The following is a 19271-nucleotide window of genomic DNA, read 5'->3' as shown; positions in this document are numbered from 1 at the left end:
TGAGGATTTTATTTTTTAGCAATAATGAGGAAATAAAGAGTAAAATGACCCCATTGCCCTCCCCATTTTTTTTTTAATGAAACATGCTAGAGTGGTGATTTGAAATCCATCACAGCACCCTCTTTTTGTTAAAAAAAAATTCAAAATGCTTCTTTTATCACCTAAAGTGAATTCCTATAGGTATTATAACCCACTTGTGGTGGGCTAAGTTAGTTCAGTTCGTTTCAGTCTCTGAGTTTTGTCCGACTCCTTGCGACCCCGTGGACTGCAGCATGCCAGGCTTCCCTGCCCTACTCAAACTCATGTCCATCGCTAAGTAAAGGTGCCCCCAAAATATATCCAGATTCTAATCCCTGTGAATGTTACCACTGATGGCAAAAAATGGACTTTGCGAGGGAGACTATTCTGTGGACTCAGTGCAGTGACCTGGTCACAGAGAGAGAGCTCAGACAGCAGCGGAGAAATCAATTATGACCACAGAGGCAGAGATGGGAGTGATCTGGCCACAGATCAAGTCAGGCCAGCTGTCACCTGAAGCTGGAAGAGGCAAGGAACAGATTTCCTCTAGGGTCTCTACAGAAACTGTGGCCTTGCTGCTACCTTGATACTGACCCAGTGAGACTGATTCTGGCCTTCTGACCTCCAGAATTATGAGAGAACAAATTTCTGCTCTTTTAAGTCACCAAATTGGTGATACTTTGTTACGCAGCCATAGGAAACCAATACAGTACTTAAAATTAATATAATGCCATATAGCAAAGTAAAGGAGAAATAAAAACAAAATAAATGCTGTTAGTGATATTCTTTTTCTAAATGCGAAACAGTTTTTGGCAAAGTTCCAAACAAAACCAAACATAGTAATTATATTCCCGGAAATTTTAGTGTGTATTGAAAGCATTAGCCATTGTTTTCTCAGCATCTACCAAACAGAGGGTGTTTAATAAAAGCTGGGTATGTGGGTGATGATGGATGGATGTATTAGAGCTACAGAGGGATTCTGTTTTAAAAGTTCCAAATTTAACACACAGGCAGAAATTACATATGTCAGAAGCACCTTTGAAAATTTATTGTATAGTTTATAAAATAGAGTGTACAAATTTACATGTTAGACACCAAGATACCATTTCTCCATAAAGTTGAGAGCCTTTATTTTTCCCCCACATTAGTCTGGTTACTGTGTGAAGGCTTTGGATCTCTTTCGGGTCCCATTCAGCACTGAGATGCTCTCATTGTGAGAGCAAATGAAACTGAAACTCATTGAAAGACGGTAGACTCCTATTTCCCATCTCAGTGCTCACAGTATTTGTTTATTGTTTGGTATGATAGCTGCCTACACTGTTTATAATTTTGTATCTTTTTTTTGTGATTAATGAGCATAGTTCAGTATTCCCACAATTAATTAAGTGGGCTGATTATGGGACTCCATCTTCAGTGAATGGCGGTCTTGTCTCATCCTTTCTGCTGGTGAGCAGTTCTCATCTTGCCTTGACTTTTCTCCCCCAGGGGCATGTGGCAGTGTCTAAAGGCCCTGGTAGCTCAGACAGTAAAGAATCTGCATGCAAGGCGGGAGACCTGGGTTCAGTCCCTGGGTTGGGAAGATCCCCTGGAGGAGGGCATGGCAAACCACTCTAGTATTCTAGCCTGGAGAATCCCCATGGACAGAGAAGCCTGGTGGGCTACAGTCCATGGGGTCGCAACGAGTCAGACATGACTGAACGACTAAGCACAAAGACATTTCTGGTTGTCAGGGCCGAGAACTGGAGGGCAGGGTGAGGTGCTGCTGGCATCTAGTGAGGCCAGGGGTGCTGCTAAACCTGCTACAGTGCACACGACAGCCCCCTCTGCAAACACTTATCCAAGTCCAAAGTATCAGTAGTGGCAGGATGCGAAAACCTGAGTTAGACTGTGCGTGTACTCTGCTTTTGTCATGACCCTTTTGTATTGTCTTCTTTGATGGCAGAATGTTTCCTGTAGCAGAACTGAACTTTTATTACTGGGCTGCAGGGAAGGATGGGTACAAGTCTCTGCCGGATTAAACAGATTTTTAAATGAACCTCCTCTTTTAATTTTATCAAGGTAATAACAGTCACACATATGTGGACGTACATGCCGTGTGTATGCACTTATAGCAGGAGGACTTGGAACACTTTCCTGTCTATTCTTGCCTACCTCTAGTTCCGTTTCCCAGAGTTCACAGCATTTGGAGTTTTGTTTTGACTTCTTTTGGGGAGTTACCTAAGTGTAAATAATATTCTTCTACTGTTATTTATTGATTTGAGATATTACTTGTTGACACCTCATTATGTAAGATGAGGGTTTAGCTTGAGTACACTAGTCCTCCTTCTAATTGTCATTAGTTTGTATTCAGTGATTCTTTTACTGATTGAAACTCTAAACAATACTTTTAAAGTTTTGTTCCTGTTTCTTAGATGGTGTCGTTTTACTCTGCTACGTTGCATGTATATATACTTGTATATATCCTGTGCGTGCTTTCCCCTGTTCTCTATTTCCCGTCGTCCTTCTACTGTACCCTGATATTGTCAAGGTTGACAATATTTACTTTCTGTTTTATAATCTATCTTAAGTCATTAATGTTTTATGAATAAGTTGAGTCTAAAGTTGAAAAGGGCTTCCCTGGTGGCTCAGAGGTTAAAGCATCTGCCTCCAATGCGGGAGACCTGGGTTCGATCCCTGGGTCGGGAAGATCCCCTGGAGAAGGAAATGGTAACCCACTCCAGTATTCTTGCCTGGAGAATCCCATGGACGGAGAAGCCTGGTAGGCTACAGTTCATGGGGTCGCAAAGAGTCGGACACGACTGAGTGACTGAACGGAACGGAAAGTTGAAAAACCAATGAATAGCATTTATAGGATATAACCGTGTGAATCCAGTTCACTGAAGAACCATGTGGTATGTTGGGACCCTAGAACTTTCTCTGTGCCTGCAGGTATCTCACTTCTGTGACACTGAAAGGAGTATTTTCTTTGTGCTCTTGCATTCTATTTTCTTTTACTACGAGTGCTCTAAAATCACACCACATTTAGTTGGTAAACTAACATTTAAATACACATTAAGAAAGATCAGAAGTGGTGGCACAGTTGCATAGGAGATATTCAATAAATGAATGGCCTGCGTGACACTATTAGGGAGAAAAAAGACAAGAGGAAAATGAAGGAAAGCACAAGAAAGAAAAGAATTTCAAAATCAGAGTGCATTCCAAATGGTCTGCTTTCTGAGGGTTGAACTGTATTTGAATAACTCATGTCCCACAATCCAGTTCCAAAGATAATATTGCTGCTGCTGAAACTTGGGCTTTGTACTGTAACCAGAGTTTATTAATTGTCCTATTTCATTGAGGAAAAAATGCAAAGCAGACAGAACACTGGAGTAACTAGCTGGAAATATTCCACTGCTTCATGGGAAGCAGCTTTCCAAATGATTCCTGTGGAGGCCAAACTCTTGGTCTAGCCAAAATAGCACTAAAGTGTGCCTTGATGGTACATTAAAGAAGAAAATTTTCCCCAATTTACTTGATTCAGATTTATAGCCTTTCTGCCCCCTCAAAGACATAGCATTGATTTCTTTAATATAAAAAACTAATTTCCTAAAATAGATTGCTAGTAACTGCTTTCAGTTATTTATTTAGAGAGGATTGTGCCAAGTATTGCTTGTTTGAATTCCTGTAAAAGGCTGAATTAATTTCATAATTTTCATAATTAATGTTATTCCTCTTCTGTAAGAATTTTTTATTAGTGTGACTGCTCATTACTATATCTTGTTTTGATAGCTCTCAAAGCATCTTTAACATTATAAATAAGGTATTAAAACACTGATCGTATGTTTTGCTTTATAGATCATATTTGATAAAACCTTTTGTTTTCACTTAATATTGACATTTTTCATTTTATTATAAACATAGCTTTCAATGGCTACATATTATTCTACTAGATACACCTACCATAATTTACTTAACCAGTTTACCATCATTGAGCATTTAGGTATTCTTTGTTTTCAATGTAATAATGTATAATGAGTATTTTTGCATATAGTGATTTCTCTGATATTAGCCTTATTTCCTAAGATGCACACTCCCAGGGGTCAAATATAAATGTTTTTTAAGGTTCGTTGTTGAGATTACATTCTGAAGTCAGTTACAATTTACACTTAATTGTCCAAATGATAGAACAGAATTTTTAAAGTCACTATTGTTTTGGTTTATGTGTCAAAATGATTCAAAAAACTGTTAAAAAGTGAATATGTGAAGATAAAGCATTTGGCTGACTATGTACATATTTTATTTTAGCAATGCCTCAATATTAGGCCAGAAGCCATTATTCATACTCATGATGTCTCAGACATGGAAAAGTACTTCTAATTTTTGCAACATAAAAGAAGTAAGATGACAGTTACGGAACTGAATGACTAGCCAGATCTGCTGACTTGAAAAATAGGATTTGAACATAATAGTCAGTCTCCGTTTAAAAGTCTAAACCTTTTTCCACTCTGAATTTGGGGCTCTGCTGTATTTAGAGATATTTTTTAAAAACTAGAAAACAGTAGAGAATTGATTTGAGATTGCTAAGATGTATGCCACTGTTGTCTGAAGTTGCAGTACAGCTATCTTCATTAAGCTGTTAGGGTGGTTATATTTTCTGGAGTTATGGTCTAATTTAAAGATTAAGACTAAGTGCTAAGTATTTAATTTATTTAAATTTAGGTAATTGAAATATCAATTCTTTTTGAATTATTTCAGTATTATTTTTGCCTAAAGCAAAGTTACTTGCTTTTTAAAAAATTATTTATTTATTTATTTTTAATAAAAGGATAATTCCTTTACGGTATTGCATTGGTTTCTACCAAACATCAATGTGAATCAGCCATAGGTTTACCCATGTCCCCTCCCACTCGAACATCCCTCCCACCTCCCTCAGCATCCCACCCCTCTAGGTTGTTATCCAGCCCCCGTTTGAGTTTCCTGAGTCATACAGCAAATTCCCACTGGCTATCTATTTTACATATGGTAATGGATGTTTCCATGTTACTCTCTCCATACCTCCCACCCTCTCCTTCTTTTCTTCTCATGAAAAGTTACTTGCTTTTCATATTTACTAATATACAATTTATGGGGCTCTCTAAGTGGCACAGTGGTAAAGAATCCACCTGCCAATGCAGTAGATGCAAAGAGAAGTGGATTCTCTCCCTGAGTTGAGAAGATCCCCTGGAGTTGCAAATGGCAACCTGCTTCAGTATTCTTGCCGTACTTGTTTTCTCCTATTTAAAAGAGAAATAAATCCTAGCCACATATTTTGAAGAGTGTTATCTTGGTAACTTGCTCCCTGACAAAGAAACTAATGCAAAATAGGTAATTTTTAAAGCAAGTTATGTGATGTATTTCCATGTACAACACTGAAAGCCTCCCTGCTTTAAGCCCTTGGAAGGACAGGTTTTTTTTAACACTTGCAACTGTAATATGAAAGAGGGATGCTGAAAATGAACAACGATGTTCCTTTAATTTCATGCTTCATAGTGACAAATCAGAGACCTTCTGAAGACTTGGTTCATATACACGTAGTATGTAACAAAATTCCCTTCCGAATGTCAAATTAGAAGCTAACATTTAGAGCTTTTTCTGGTTGAATATTTAAAACCAAGCCTTTGGAATGTTAAATATAAAAAATTGTGTCCCTATAAATAACATTATTACTTAATTATGTTTAGGAACTTTGAAACAAATTTGTAAAGATTTATTGGTTGAAATAATTAATAATTTTTGTGATGACATTCACTTTAGAACATATGCGTTTGGAAAAATAGAATTTGGGCATTTAAAGTAGAGGAAAAAATTCCAGATCTCAGTTTTTTAACTCTGTTTTAAAAAATTTTATGTTTAAAATATGTCTACAATCTGCCCCTCTAGGATTATTCTAGGAAATTATTCTAGGAAATCTTTCATTGTTAAGGCATGAAGGTTCCTACTTGTAATTAAATTATATATTCCAAACTCCAAATTAAATTGTCCTTGCCCACTGTTGAGCAGTGTGTAAATACATTTTAAAAAATAGCTGTGTCTGGGACTTCCCCTGTGGTCCAGTGGTTAATACTCCATGCTCCCAATGCAGGGGGCACAGCTTTGATCCCTGGTCAGGGAGCTAAGATCCTTCATGCCACATGACCCAGCTAAAAAAAATTGAAATATTAAATAAAATTTTTTAAAAATTAAAAATCAGTATTTCATGCAAAAAGTTCTAAATTCTTTGATCGACCCTGATAATAGATTATAATTTTAAAATGTTAAAAATTTTTGTTCTTATGTAAAACTTATTTTTTTAAGCATTTTACTGTTTTCTTTCTAACTTTGTAGTTATAACATGTAAAGACCACATATGGTTTTCAAAATGCTTTTTCATACTTGATGAACTTTGTTCACCTTATAGCATGTTTAAAAAACTGATAATTAGAAGATCGTGTCACTTAAGAGCTGCTGCTACTGCTAAGTCACTTCAGTCATGTCCGACTCCATGTGACCCCATAGACGGCAGCCCACCAGGCTCCCCCGTCCCTGGGATTCTCCAGGCAAGAATACTGGAGTGGGTTGCCATTTCCTTCTCAAATGTGTGAAAGTGGAAAGTGAAAGTAAAGTCGCTCAGTCATGTCCGACCCTTAGCGACCCCACGGACTGCAGCCTACGAGGCTCCTCCATCCATGGGACCCTCCAGGCAAGAGTACTGGAGGGCCTTGCCATTGCCTTCTCCACACTTAAGAGCTAAACAGTGCTAAAAGGTGAAAGTATACAGGAGTTTTTTGTTAATATAGTGATAGCTTAAAGAAACCCATGTATATCTTGAGAGGATATGTTAAAAACTTGCTTTAAGAAATGATGATCCATATCTTTGATTCAATAGGAAATGTGTGATGCTATTATCAAGTCTTAGTATCTGCTAACCTGCCTTTTTTGTGGCATGAGCACTGTAAAGTTAAGGACTTTGTTGTTTTTGTTCAGCCACTAAGTTGTCTCTGACTCCCTCAACCCCATGAACTAACTGTAGCACGCCAGGCTTCCCTGTCCTTCACTATCTCACAGAGTTTGCTCACATTCATGTGCATTGAGTTAGTGATGCTATCTAATTATCTCATCCTCTGCCACCCGCTTCTCCTCCTGCCCTCAATCTTTCTCAGCATCAGGGTCTTCTCCAGTAAGTCGGCTCTTTGCATCAGGTGGCCAAAGCATTGGAGCTTCAGCTTCAGTCCTTCCAATGAATATTCAGGGTTGATTTCCTTTGGGATTCACTGGTTTGATCTCCTTGCTGTCCAAGGAACTCTCGAGAGTCTTCTCCAGCACCGCAATTTGAAAGCATCAGTTTTTGGCACTCAGCCTTCTTGATGGTCCAACTCTCACATCCATACATGACTACTGGAAAAACCATAGCTTTGATTTAGGATTATATAAACACTTTTAATTCTCTTATTTTTACCTATGACATCACTAATTTTAACATGAAACTTCCATTTAAGGATAAATTTGGTTCTTTTATGAGCCATTTAATTTTCATCTTTTCTGTGGTCACACTTCTAGAACATTTGGAATGAAAATGTAATTTCATACTCTCTGTGATAAGAAAGAAAATATATTTCCTTATTGCAGGATGAAGGTATTGTTTCCATCTGAATACATTATATCCTAGGAAGCCTGGAAAAGTGAATGTCTGTGAAAGTATGATTTAGCTTTTATACTTCATTAAGCTTTATTTATGTAGACAGTTTTTAGAAACTATTGTCAATGAAAATTTATATTTGGACAATGAGTACTGTTCAGTGAGAAGTGGGTTGTTCTTGAGTAATTATTATTTGAATTAATGCAACCTGGCTAGTTAGACAACCTTAGAAATTGCTAAGCTCTATAAGAGGACATTATCTTTATGGATCATAAGTTTTCAACTTTCCCCCCAAGTCAGTACTTCAGCTTTAAATTTAATGTGATTGTCGAACAGCTGGGCTTCCCTAGTGGCTCAGATGGTAAAGAATCCACCTGCAGTGCAGAAGACCTGGGTTCGATCCCTGGGTTGGGAAGATCCCCTGGAGGAGGGCATGGCAACCTACTGTAGTATTCTTCCCTGGAGTATCCCCGTGGTGGGCTACAGTCCATGGGGTTGCAAAGAGTCAAACATGACTGAGTGACTAAGCACAGCACATAGCACATCGAATAGCTGTAGGTAGTAGTGGAATAGCTTTCTTCCATGTAAGACTTGGCACACAGATAGTATTGTGTAAAAATAACAATTATAATTTCTCTCAACAGCTGTGACATCTTATGAAGATCTTGGACTCTTTGCATTTGGGTTACCTGGAAAGGTAATTTTTTTTTTTTTCTCCTTGCTGTATTCAAAATCCTGAAAGGCAGTTTTCCCCTTCCATTTCCAGTTAGAAAAGACAAGTATATATAGGAGGGAGAAATTAAGGGAATAAAAGGAAACTAAAGTGAAGAAAAGGAATGATGGGAGCAGGAAGAGAAAGAAGAAATCTCTATGACCTTCCTAAAAATGCATTGATAAATATAATTCAACACTTAAATTTTTTAGTGTTTTATACTCTAATGAAGGAGAGCAGTGACTTATAATTTTAAATCAATAACAATGGCCTGTTTTAACATTTTGTAATTAACGTTGTGGAGAAGGCAATGGCAAGCCACTCCAGTACTCTTGCCTAGAAAATCCCATGGATGGAGGAGCCTGGTAGGCTGCAGTCCGTGGGGTCGCTAAGGGTCGGACACGACTGACACATTGGAGAAGGAAATGGCAACCCACTCCAGTGTTCTTGCCTGGAGAATCCCAGGGGCGGGGGAGCCTGGTGGGCTTCCGTCTATGGGGTCACACAGAGTCGGACACGACTGAAGTGACTTAGCAGCAGCAGCAGCAGCAGATTATGTTTGAATTCTCATGAAGACTGAACATGACAGATGCATAGAATTAACCTTATAGCATGTTTATAAAATTGATAATTAGAAGATCATGTCATTTAAGAGCTGAATAGTGCTAAAAAATGATCCTTCATTTTTAAGTGAGGAAATTAAGGCCCCAAGAAGGGAAGGGGCCTATTTGTCTTCAATTACTCAAGCCAGTATGGAACCATAGGACTCCAGACTCAAAATTTATTACTTTTCCTCCCCAGAATAAGAGAAATAACAACAGTATTTATGGGGCATTCATTTGTGGTGGGCATGCTAAACTAGTTTAGTTAAACTAATTACCTGTCTCCTTCCACAGATAATCTGGAGTTAAATATTATTGTTAGTGTTTTAATAATTTTTTTTTATTTCTGAAGAGCTATCATACTTCTAAAACCCATTTGTATGTTGATTCCAAACAGAGCTTTTTCTTTTCATTTTGTAAATCTGTTGTTTGTGGTTTTTGTTTGTTTTTAATCTAAAAGGATGGTATTTTGTTGATGGCTGAACTAACCTTTAAGTCTGAGAGGAAAAAGATACAGCAATGTAATGAGGGGCGGGAGATGTGTATTTGCATTCAAATTAACTTTGTATTTAAAGTACAAAAGAGAATATTTAAATCATGTTATATAATCTCATGGTTTGGATCCTTATAGCCTGAAATTTGAACTAAACGGAGACTATGTTACTTTTGAGGGTAAAGGTTTTTGTTAATCATCCTTGGTAACAATTTTTCTTGAAGATCAGGATGTTTGTTATAACTAAGATCAGTTTCCTGCATCCAGTTTAATCAAGGGAGAAGAAGAAAATGTTATTTAAATAAGAAAACTCTCTAATTAATTTAATACAGTCTATGAACATGACTGAGCATCATCACTGTTATTTCACATTAGCATTTCCCTCCTTCCTTGGATAGCAGCAGAGTCTACAAGAAGAACATGGATTATTGAGAGTCCCCTTTTCCTATGTTCTAGAGTAGCTGCATTATCATTTTAGTATGAGCACACGGTTCTTAGTAGGCAGATACACAGACAGAGAATACTATAAATGAAGAGTTGTTTGTTTGTTTAATATTTTCTCTCAACTTCCAGAGTTGGGTTGAAGCTTTCCTATTTCCTTCTTCCCAGATGTTATATGAATATAGATACAACATATGGTAGGGTAACATTATTTTGAAATTAAATATTTTTGAAGTGATTTGAACTTTTTAAGAAAATTGTTTTAATTGTCTATAAATAGATTTATGTACTTGCCAAACATTTATTGAGCAAATATCATGTGGCCATGCACTGTACTAGGCACTAGAAAGATGGATGGATGGATAGATATATTGACTTTCTAGATCAAAAATGCTTCAGTTGAGCCAGAAAATGGGAAAATACTCAATACATTGCTATTATTGCTTTTTGCAGTATATTCATAGAAAAATCCAAATTTCATGTGTGATTGACAACAGATATCAATTGCATATGAAAGACGGTATACAGAAATTTCAGAAAAGTCATTTTACAAATAACTGTGACATTTTGGAACTAATTTTTAAATGGGTTGACATGTAAAGGTTTTTCTGGAAAATGTTAGAATGATAATTATCATATCTTCAAAGACATCTTGCCAGATGTTTCTATCATTAGCCCTGCTTTCCAAGACCTCTATGTCTTGATAACTTAGTTTGTTCCCAGGATGCTGCTGCTGCTGCTAAGTCACTTCAGTCGTGTCTGACTCTGTGTGACCCCATAGACGGAAGCCCACCAGGCTCCCCCGTCCCTGGGATTCTCCAGGCAAGAACACTGGAGTGGGATGCCATTTCCTTCTCCAATGTGTGAAAGTGACAAGTGAAAGTGAAGTCGCTCAGTCTTGTCTGACCCTTAGTGACCCCACGGACTGCAGCCTACCAGGCTCCTCCATCCATGGGATTTTCTAGGCAAGAGTACTGGAGTGGCTTGCCATTGCTGGCAAATGGAATTCCTAGGAGAAGAAGGGTGATCTCTTCCCAGTCCATGCACGACTGAATGATCTTAGATAGCTAGTCAGCTCCAGACATACATTGGAGGTAAGATTCACCAAGATTTAAGTGTTTGAAAGGCCCAAGTGGAAGCACGATGTTTAATCATTTCTTCTGAGTGCATCTGATGACCAAGAATGGATAAAGTGCCATCTTGTATTTCCCAGAAATCTCATCAAAGATTACAAGTTAGCAAGCCTCTGGCGTATTTTGTTTGGCTCAAATCTTTTTTTTATTTTTAGCTGATTGCCAACTAAGAGTTATGACATTTTGAAAGAATTCAGTTTCTGACTTTCCTTGAAAAATCAGAAGATCTATCTACATTGGATTCACATTCTCACATGTCAGCAACTGGCCAGAGCTGTATAACAGCTGCCCCATTTTGAAAGAGGAGAAATTCTCCAATGTATTACAGTCTTTACTACCTCCTATTGTCTTATTCTCAGCCCACTGCGTGTTACTGAATTTGAAATGCTTTGGTTTTCAGATATGTGAACTCTCGAGTGTTCTGCTCTAGAATTTATTTATCCCTGCAACAAGGCTCCCATGTTCAAGGCTTGGTGTTTGCCAAGCTGATACACTCTGAAGATTATGTTTCCTTTTATACAGTATAGCATTGGCACAACACACCTCAAACTGTCTCAGTATGCCTAGCAAAGCAATGGGATATAACCAGTTAAAAAAAAAAAGATCAAATTTTAGAAAATGAGACCAAATAGATTCAATTTCAATTCTTTGGTACTTTGATAACTGTTGATTCCCTAGCTTTTTAACACTTTTAACTGTTTTAAAAATGGCTGCCAAGGAAACTTACAAAAGTGTGCTTTATAGTAACCATGGAACTATTAAAGAAAGGTTTTTTATGTGATGATTATTAGTTTTATATATTACAAATGGCTGGCAGAATGTGTTCTTTTCAGTTTCTCTTCACTCAATTTCTGCATCTGTTTTTAAGTAATAGTTATTGGATTTTAATAAAATACCAATCCTTTTATATTATTTCCCCTTTCATCTTGTGAATACATTTGTTCTCTTATAGGTGATGGTGGCGAGCACTATAATAATTCAGAACATTGGAGGTAAGCAATTGAAAGTGCACAGCTTATGCCTAGACGTGGTGGAAATGATTTCCTCCTTTGGTTTCTTGCTTGCTACAGGTCCAGCTGGGAACCTAAACCTCTGTAGACATAAGTATCTCAGAAGCCCTGTGTGTTGACCTAAGATACTTTTTATTAGCCCTTGTAGGACAATAGCTTCTAAATTCAGTTGCAGCTAAACGCTTGCTTTCAATCTTGTTATTAGGTCTGTAACACACCTCTGAAGCACTGGCTTTCTGTAGTTGTGGTAGTGGTGAAGTACAGCTTGAAAAAACTCTCCAGGTGTTTCTGGAGTAGTTCCCCTCTATTTTTGTCCTGATTACCTGCTGTGATGTATACTGCTTTAGAAGGAAGGATGTTCCATGGCTGTGAACAGTCATGTATAGAAAGGCAATCTCCTTTGGTAAGCACAAAATCGAAAATGATCACGTGGTGTACAAAATAAACAAACTTGAGACAAATAAAAAGTATTCTCACATTTTTCAGAATTCCCTATTTTCCCATTAAAAAAAATGATGTGGTATCACGAACTACAGAAACAAAAAGTACTGTTAATTATTGATCATTATGGACTATTAAACATTTAAATCCAAAATCCTGTGGGAATCATGCTCGTATATGTTGTAAAGAAGTTCCATCATGCTAAACAATGTCTTAATTTTAATCTACCATTTACTTGAGTGCTAAATAAATGTTTTTAGTATTTTCTAGGCAAGAGTACTGGAGTGGCTTTCCATTGCCTTCTCCGGTAAAGTTAAATACACAGAGTTAATATGCACTTTGGATCTTTCACAAGATTGTATGGTCAGAGGAAATTTTAATCTTATTTGTTATGTGTGACAGTTCAATTTGAAGATGATAGCTTTAATAAAACTTAACTGATACTCAAAAGATCTGAGCTATTAATATTTTAGTTTACGTTAAGTTCAACAAAATTCCATCTTCAATGAGTTTCTCGGTCAAGGAAAAAATTAGCATTCCAACGATAAATTGTATTTGCCATTGTTTTAGAAATCCTGAACATTCATGCTTTAATTCTTTGAATTTTCAGGGCACTATACATATATACATACACATGCACACACACACATAATAATTGAAGAAGAATGCTTTCTTGGATGTCATACCAAATAATTTCCTTTTTAACACACCTACTTCACTCTTCACATTAGAAGTCAGTAATCTGTCTTTTCCCTAGTGAATCTAGAAAATGCCATGACTTTAAGATCTACTTTGGAATATTTTGTGTTAGCTAGTGTGCTTAAATGTGTGCTGGTAATGTCGCTAATGTGAAAATAATCCCTCATTTTCCTCTCTCTATGATTGCTGTTGTTTAGTCACTAAATTGTGTCCAACTCTTTTGTGACCCAATGGATTGTGGCCCGGCAGGCTCCTTTTTCCATGGGATTTCCCAGAAAAGAGTACTGAGTGAGTTGCCATTTCCTTCTCCAGGGGATCTTCCTGACCCAGAGATCGAACCCATGTCTCTTGCATGGGCAGGTGAATTCTTTACCACTGAACCATCAGGGAAGCCCCTCTGTATGATTACTAAGAACCATCAATCACAGTTTGTATTTTATGTAGAATTTTCAACTCAGAAATTTCTATCTGAATTTGTGACTATGGCAAATGCCTGCTGCTGTATTCTCGGTATCCTTCACCCTGATCGCTTCCTTGTCCTCTAAGCTGGTATGCAAATGTTATTGTTCATGACGCTTTTAGCACTTGCTGTTATTAGGTCGAAGTTACCTCTGTATGTGCTATCTTCCCCTACTATTATTATCAGCTCCTCCAAGTCAAGTATTAGTCTCATTTTTTTTGTACTCCCAGAACCTAGCACAGTATTTGGGACTTGATAAACCTTTTTTTCAACTAAATATTAGCTGAATATAATTTGTATGTGCTATTTGCAAGTACTTTGTAATATTCTAGCTGTATTTATCAAGAAGAAGACCAAAAGGGACTTCTAGACTGATCACTAGCTGTAAGTATTTGAAAAGCTGAACATGAAACATGGAAAGATATTAGAGTAATTTTCTATTGTTCTGAAGGGCAGAACTGGTTCTAATGGGTTGAAATCTACAGTGAAGCTGGTTTGGTTTCATTTGAAATACTAAGGTTTGTGATAATGGAGATGTCCTACACTCCTTTGAAAAAGCTCTGGTATTCCTGAAAAAATTCAGACAGAGCTGGTTGGTCAGTTATCATAATGTTCTAGAAAGAATTTCTGCATTTCAATTCATTCAGTCACTCAGTCATGTATGATTCTTTGCGACCCCATGGACTTGCCTGTCCATCACCAACTCCCAGAGCCTACTCAAACTCATATCCTTCACATCGGTGATGCCTTCCAACCATCTCATCCTCTGTTGTCCCCTTCTCCTCCCACCTTCAATCTTTCCCAGCATCAGGGTCTTTTCCAATGAGTCAGTTCTTCGCATCAGGTAGTCAAAGTATTGGAGTTTCAGCTTCAACATCAGTCCTTCCAATGAATATTCAGGACTGATCTCCTTTAGGATTGACTGGTTGGATCTCCTTGCAGTCCAAGAGACTCCCAAGAGTCTTCTCCAACACCACAGTTCAAAAGCATCAATTCTTCAGTGCTCAGCTTTCTTTATAGTCCAACTCTCACATCCATACACGACTACTGGAAAAGCCATAGCTTTGACTCGACGGACCTTTGTTGTTAAAGTAATGTCTCTGATTTTTAATATGCTGTCTAGGTTGGTCATAGCTTTTCTTCCAAGGAGCAAGTGGCTTTTAATTTCATGGCTGCAGTCACCATTTGTGGTGATTTTGGAGCCCCCCAAAATAAAGTCTCTCACTGTTTCCATTGTTTCCCCATCTAGTTGCCATAAAGTGATGGGGCCAGATGCCATGATCTTCATTTTCTGACTGTTGAGTTTTAAGCCAGCTTTTTCACTCTCCTTTTTCACTTTCATCAAGAGGCTTTTTAGTTCTTCTTCACTTTCTGCCATAAGGGTGGTGTCATCTGCGTAGCTGAGGTTATTTATATTTCTCCCAGCAATCTTGATTCCAGCTTGTGCTTCTTCCAACCTGGCATTTTGCATAATGTACTCTGCATAGAAGTTAAATAAGCAGGGTGACAATATACAGCCTTGACGTTCTCCTTTCCTGATTTAGAACCAGTCTGTTGTTTCCTGTCCAGTTCTAACTGTTGCTTCTTGACCTGTGTACAGATTTCTCAGGAGGCAGGTCAGATGGTCTGGTATTCCCATTTCTTCCAGACTTTTCCACATTTTGTTGTGATCCACATAGTCAAAGGCTTTGGAGTAGTCAATAAAGCAGAAGTAGATATTTTTCTGTAACTTTCTTACTTTTTTGATGATCCATTGGATGTTGACAATTTGATCTCTGTTTCCTCTGCTTTTTCGAAATCCAGCTTGAGCATCTGGAAGTTCAGGTTTCACTTACACTTGAAGCCTGACTTGGAGGATTTTGAGCATTACTGTGCTAGCATGTGAGATGAGTGCAATTGTGCGGTAGTTTGAACATTTTTTGGCATTGCCTTTCTTTGGGATTGGATTGGGATTGGATTCTGGCATTTGGTGGCACATAAATCATCAGTTCCTTCAACTCTAAGTTTGTTGATTTGCTTGCTTTGTTTTAGAAACTTTTTTTTTTAAGTCACTTAAAAGCAATCACAGAAATTTTTAAAGTCTAATTCAGAAAAGCTGGTAGGGCTTATTTAGTTTTTAGAATAATATCCTTGTGATTTTCTTCACATTGTCTAAAATTTTATTTTTTGAGAGCCCACTAAGTAATAGCTGAAACATATTTCCAAAGCTATTTTTTTTGTCTTAGCATGCATAAACCATTCCTTTATTAGAATAGAAATGGAAGCTTGCTGTTGTGAGCAGAACACTGGGTTGGAAGTCAGGTGCCTATTTATTACAGGAAAGTTTCATGGAAGGGTTATACTTGGTTCAAAAGATGATTTGCTCTTTTCTTAGGTATCTAAGAAGTCAGCCACTATTGCTCTAAAAACTTTTATGGATGCTGTTCTTTTTCAGAAAGGGGGGTCTCAGTTCTTAGAACTACCCTTTAGGGCAGCTGCTTAGCCTCTGAGGTTAAAGTCTAGGAACTCCAGCCTTAAGAAGTAATTTCTTGATTAACCTAAGTTGGGTCTGTGGAAGCCCTTAACAGTTACTAAGCCACGTATGCTTGAAAAGAAATGGCATACTTATTTGGGAGGCTCTTTAACGTTGTACATATGACTTATTTGATGTTATTTCTTCCAAATGGAAGAAATACATTATTAATTGGAGATACATTAGATATTTATAAGATATGAAGTGTATAGAATCAGGTTAAATGTTTGCATCTCTTGCATGCCTACCTGCATATGTAATATAGTTCAGTTATCATTTTTGGAAAGATGGGATATTCATTATTAGTATAAGTGGTCAGAGTTTTCCAGTGGTTGTTTAGAAATGAGAAATAACATAATAGATTATCTTTAGGTCAGGCCTATACTTGACACTTTATACTTACAGCAACACTTCAGGGTAGATGATATTATCCTCATTTTACCGAGGATGAGATCAGTGCTCAGAGGGGATAAGTGACTTGCTTACCTTTACCCCTTAATAAAGCCAGGACTCAAATCTCACTTTGTCTGCTTCTAAAGGCTTTGTTTTTTCTGCTCTGATTTAGTAAATGTTGAAAAGCTATGAAAAGATTAAATGTTGAGGATTTTAAAAACTCCTTGGGGACAGGAACTATGTGTTTTCATTTGTTTTCATAACTTGACCTAGTTTCTGGTCGAGGAATTCAATAAATAATATTTGTTGAATGATTGAGACAATTTAAAAAATTCTATTTAAAAACCTAAGATTTTGCCTCAAAGAGACAATTTTATATACCATATAAATGATAGAAAGAAACTGAATGTCCATAGTGTTTAGAATTATATGAAAAATAAAAGATTGAAAATATTGAGGAAAGTTAGATCTTACTTATGTAAAATGGAAAATAAAGTATTTTAAAATCTTCTACTTTTGCGTTAGGTAATCATATCTCAGATTAATGCTTCCTGGCTCTTTTACTCTTTGTAACATTTAAACATTTCTCAGTTTTCTTGAGATTCTATATCCCTGATGAATCTATGAGAAAAGGAAACAGGGCCTTTAGAAGCAAGATGATCATGGATCAAGCAAAATTTTCCTTAATCAATATTTGTTCCATGAATCTTTCAGTAAGACTCAGTTTATCCCCTACATCTTTGTATTCCATATCTATAAGTAACTTGTTCATTCATTTAGGTTTTTAAGAATCTAGCACTTGGTGTTTAGTAAGTGTTATTTATTATAGGAAGAAAGTAAGGAATAAGAGAAGAAGGAAGAGAAGGAAAAGCCAGCAACCTGGCTTGGAACTCTTTTAAGAGGAAGATCCTGGGAAGAGAAGACCACACAGAATGCATAAGTGAGCATATAGTTTCTTTAGGGAAGAATCTACTGTCAGAACTTCACAGAAAATCTTTTTTTTCCCAATATCAATCACACACCAAGTATTAGTCACAGGGAACTAGTGTGGTCTAAAAAATAGATTGGAAAAATCTACTGTCTTTGAAAAATCTCTGAACTTTATGATAGAAAAAAATGTGACTCATTAAATTTAGTACTCTTATTCTTAGGATTATGGAAACTGCTACCTTTAGAAAATGAAGAGCCACATGGTAAAATACTTCTTAGAAGCAATTCCTGATTGATTCCCAACACTGATGAACTGGGGTCCCAAAACAGACCAGAGCCAGAGAGAGCCCCCAGCTGCCTAGTGCCTCAGGCACCAGAGGGACATTTGCCGAGAGTTGTTGCTTAGACACAAAGTCAGAAAAGAAGCATCTGGAAGTTTTAATATTTAATGCTGTTACAGGGAAGAGAACTCTGGCTGAGGGCTTGAATTTAGTGGACTATAAGCAAAAAGATTAAGAACTGTAATAGCAAATAAGTACAGGTTTCTATATAGTTTCTCTAATTTTGTTGGATTATGAGAGTCCTTTCCTAAAAACCAAGGTAAGTAGTTAGTTCCATATGTGTTTGCATTTGCCTTAGGTTTGCGATAGACCACTCAGTTAGCTAAAATATCCTAGAAATCAAGCAGGAAACCCCAATCATCTTTACTTAAGCTAAGAGAAAGTCCTATTAACTCTGATGAGTGCGTGGTAAAAGTGAAGGTAATTGGTGTTTCTGATCTCGTCTCTTGCCCAACTCAAAACGCAAGGAGAGTGCCTCCTAGGAGTATGTTAAATTCTTATTTTGCTCCTCTGAAATATGAAGGACCACTGTTGATAGCATATTCTTTCCTTAGTTCTTTAAAAGAGAATAAAGATTGAATCACTGCTGCATATTGTGAAGGAGAACCCTAAATATTAGTAGATTTACTGAAACCTCCTAAAATTGCCATAATGACCCAGATTTTCCAGATTGACAGAGAACCCACAGATCTACTCTGGCAGCCTTGATTAACACCTCAGTTTGGGAATCTAAACTTTAAGAGAAACTCAGAGCCCTTTTATATGGTCAAGTGGCACAGTTTCTAAGTCTCATAAACAGAAAGGTATAAATAAGATCATTCTCAGTTGAGAATTATAAAAATGCTAAATTCTCAGTATTTTTCAAAATTGTGATGTAATATTAAATTAGACACTTTTTGGCTTTACTTTATTCCTGAAAAAAAAGTTGTTGCTATTTTGTTTTGGTAAGACACAGAAGCCTTAGAAGTACTCGTTTGTACTGTCACCTGGGAAACAGGGGTTGGGCGTGCTGTTACAATGCCATCTGCTGGTCAGCTCATCTGTAGTCTTTTTTGAGGCCTGAATAGTATTGTCCAGAAATTCTGGAAAGCTCTGTCTTAGAGTAGGAGAAATAGAGGAAATTTGGAGGGGGAATCTTTCTCAAAAGTCCTTCCTTTGACAAAATTTACTGGTTACATGTCACTTTAAAAATGTTTTTGAAAATAATGTATTTCTTAATAAAAAGTTTTATTGAAGTTTAATTATAGGGTTTTCAGGACAGTAAATATTCTGGTCAGTTTTTATTCAAGTTTAAGATCTTGATAGATGATAAAAACAGAGATGTATATTTTCCTAGGGTTATGGAAGGGGAAAGTTCCCCCATATATTTTTTATTTCCATTTGTACACAAAGTAGGGAAATGACCTTGTTTTCAAAATTTTTTTTAAATCCTTTTTTAAAAACAGAGATTCTG

General features: G+C 37.0%; 1 protein-coding gene across 2 annotated transcripts in view; it reads left to right on the top strand.

The window, feature by feature from the left end:
• SLC38A6 (solute carrier family 38 member 6) overlaps positions 1-19271 on the top strand; it is a 73505-nt gene that overhangs the window by 14021 nt on the left and 40213 nt on the right. For both annotated transcript variants that reach the window (XM_055435768.2, XM_055435770.2), the window contains exons 4-5: positions 8296-8348; positions 11985-12024. In XM_055435768.2, the coding sequence (XP_055291743.1) occupies positions 8296-8348; positions 11985-12024 (93 nt within the window). The remainder of the gene's footprint in view (positions 1-8295; positions 8349-11984; positions 12025-19271) is intronic.

The sequence above is a fragment of the Moschus berezovskii genome, chromosome 9 (assembly GCF_049115385.1).
Source record: "Moschus berezovskii isolate FMDL1 chromosome 9, NW_MosBer_1.0, whole genome shotgun sequence".
NCBI classification, from domain to species: Eukaryota; Metazoa; Chordata; class Mammalia; order Artiodactyla; family Moschidae; genus Moschus; species Moschus berezovskii.
The sequence above is the reverse complement of the archived record's forward strand: the minus strand, read 5'-3'. Positions and strand labels throughout refer to the sequence as shown.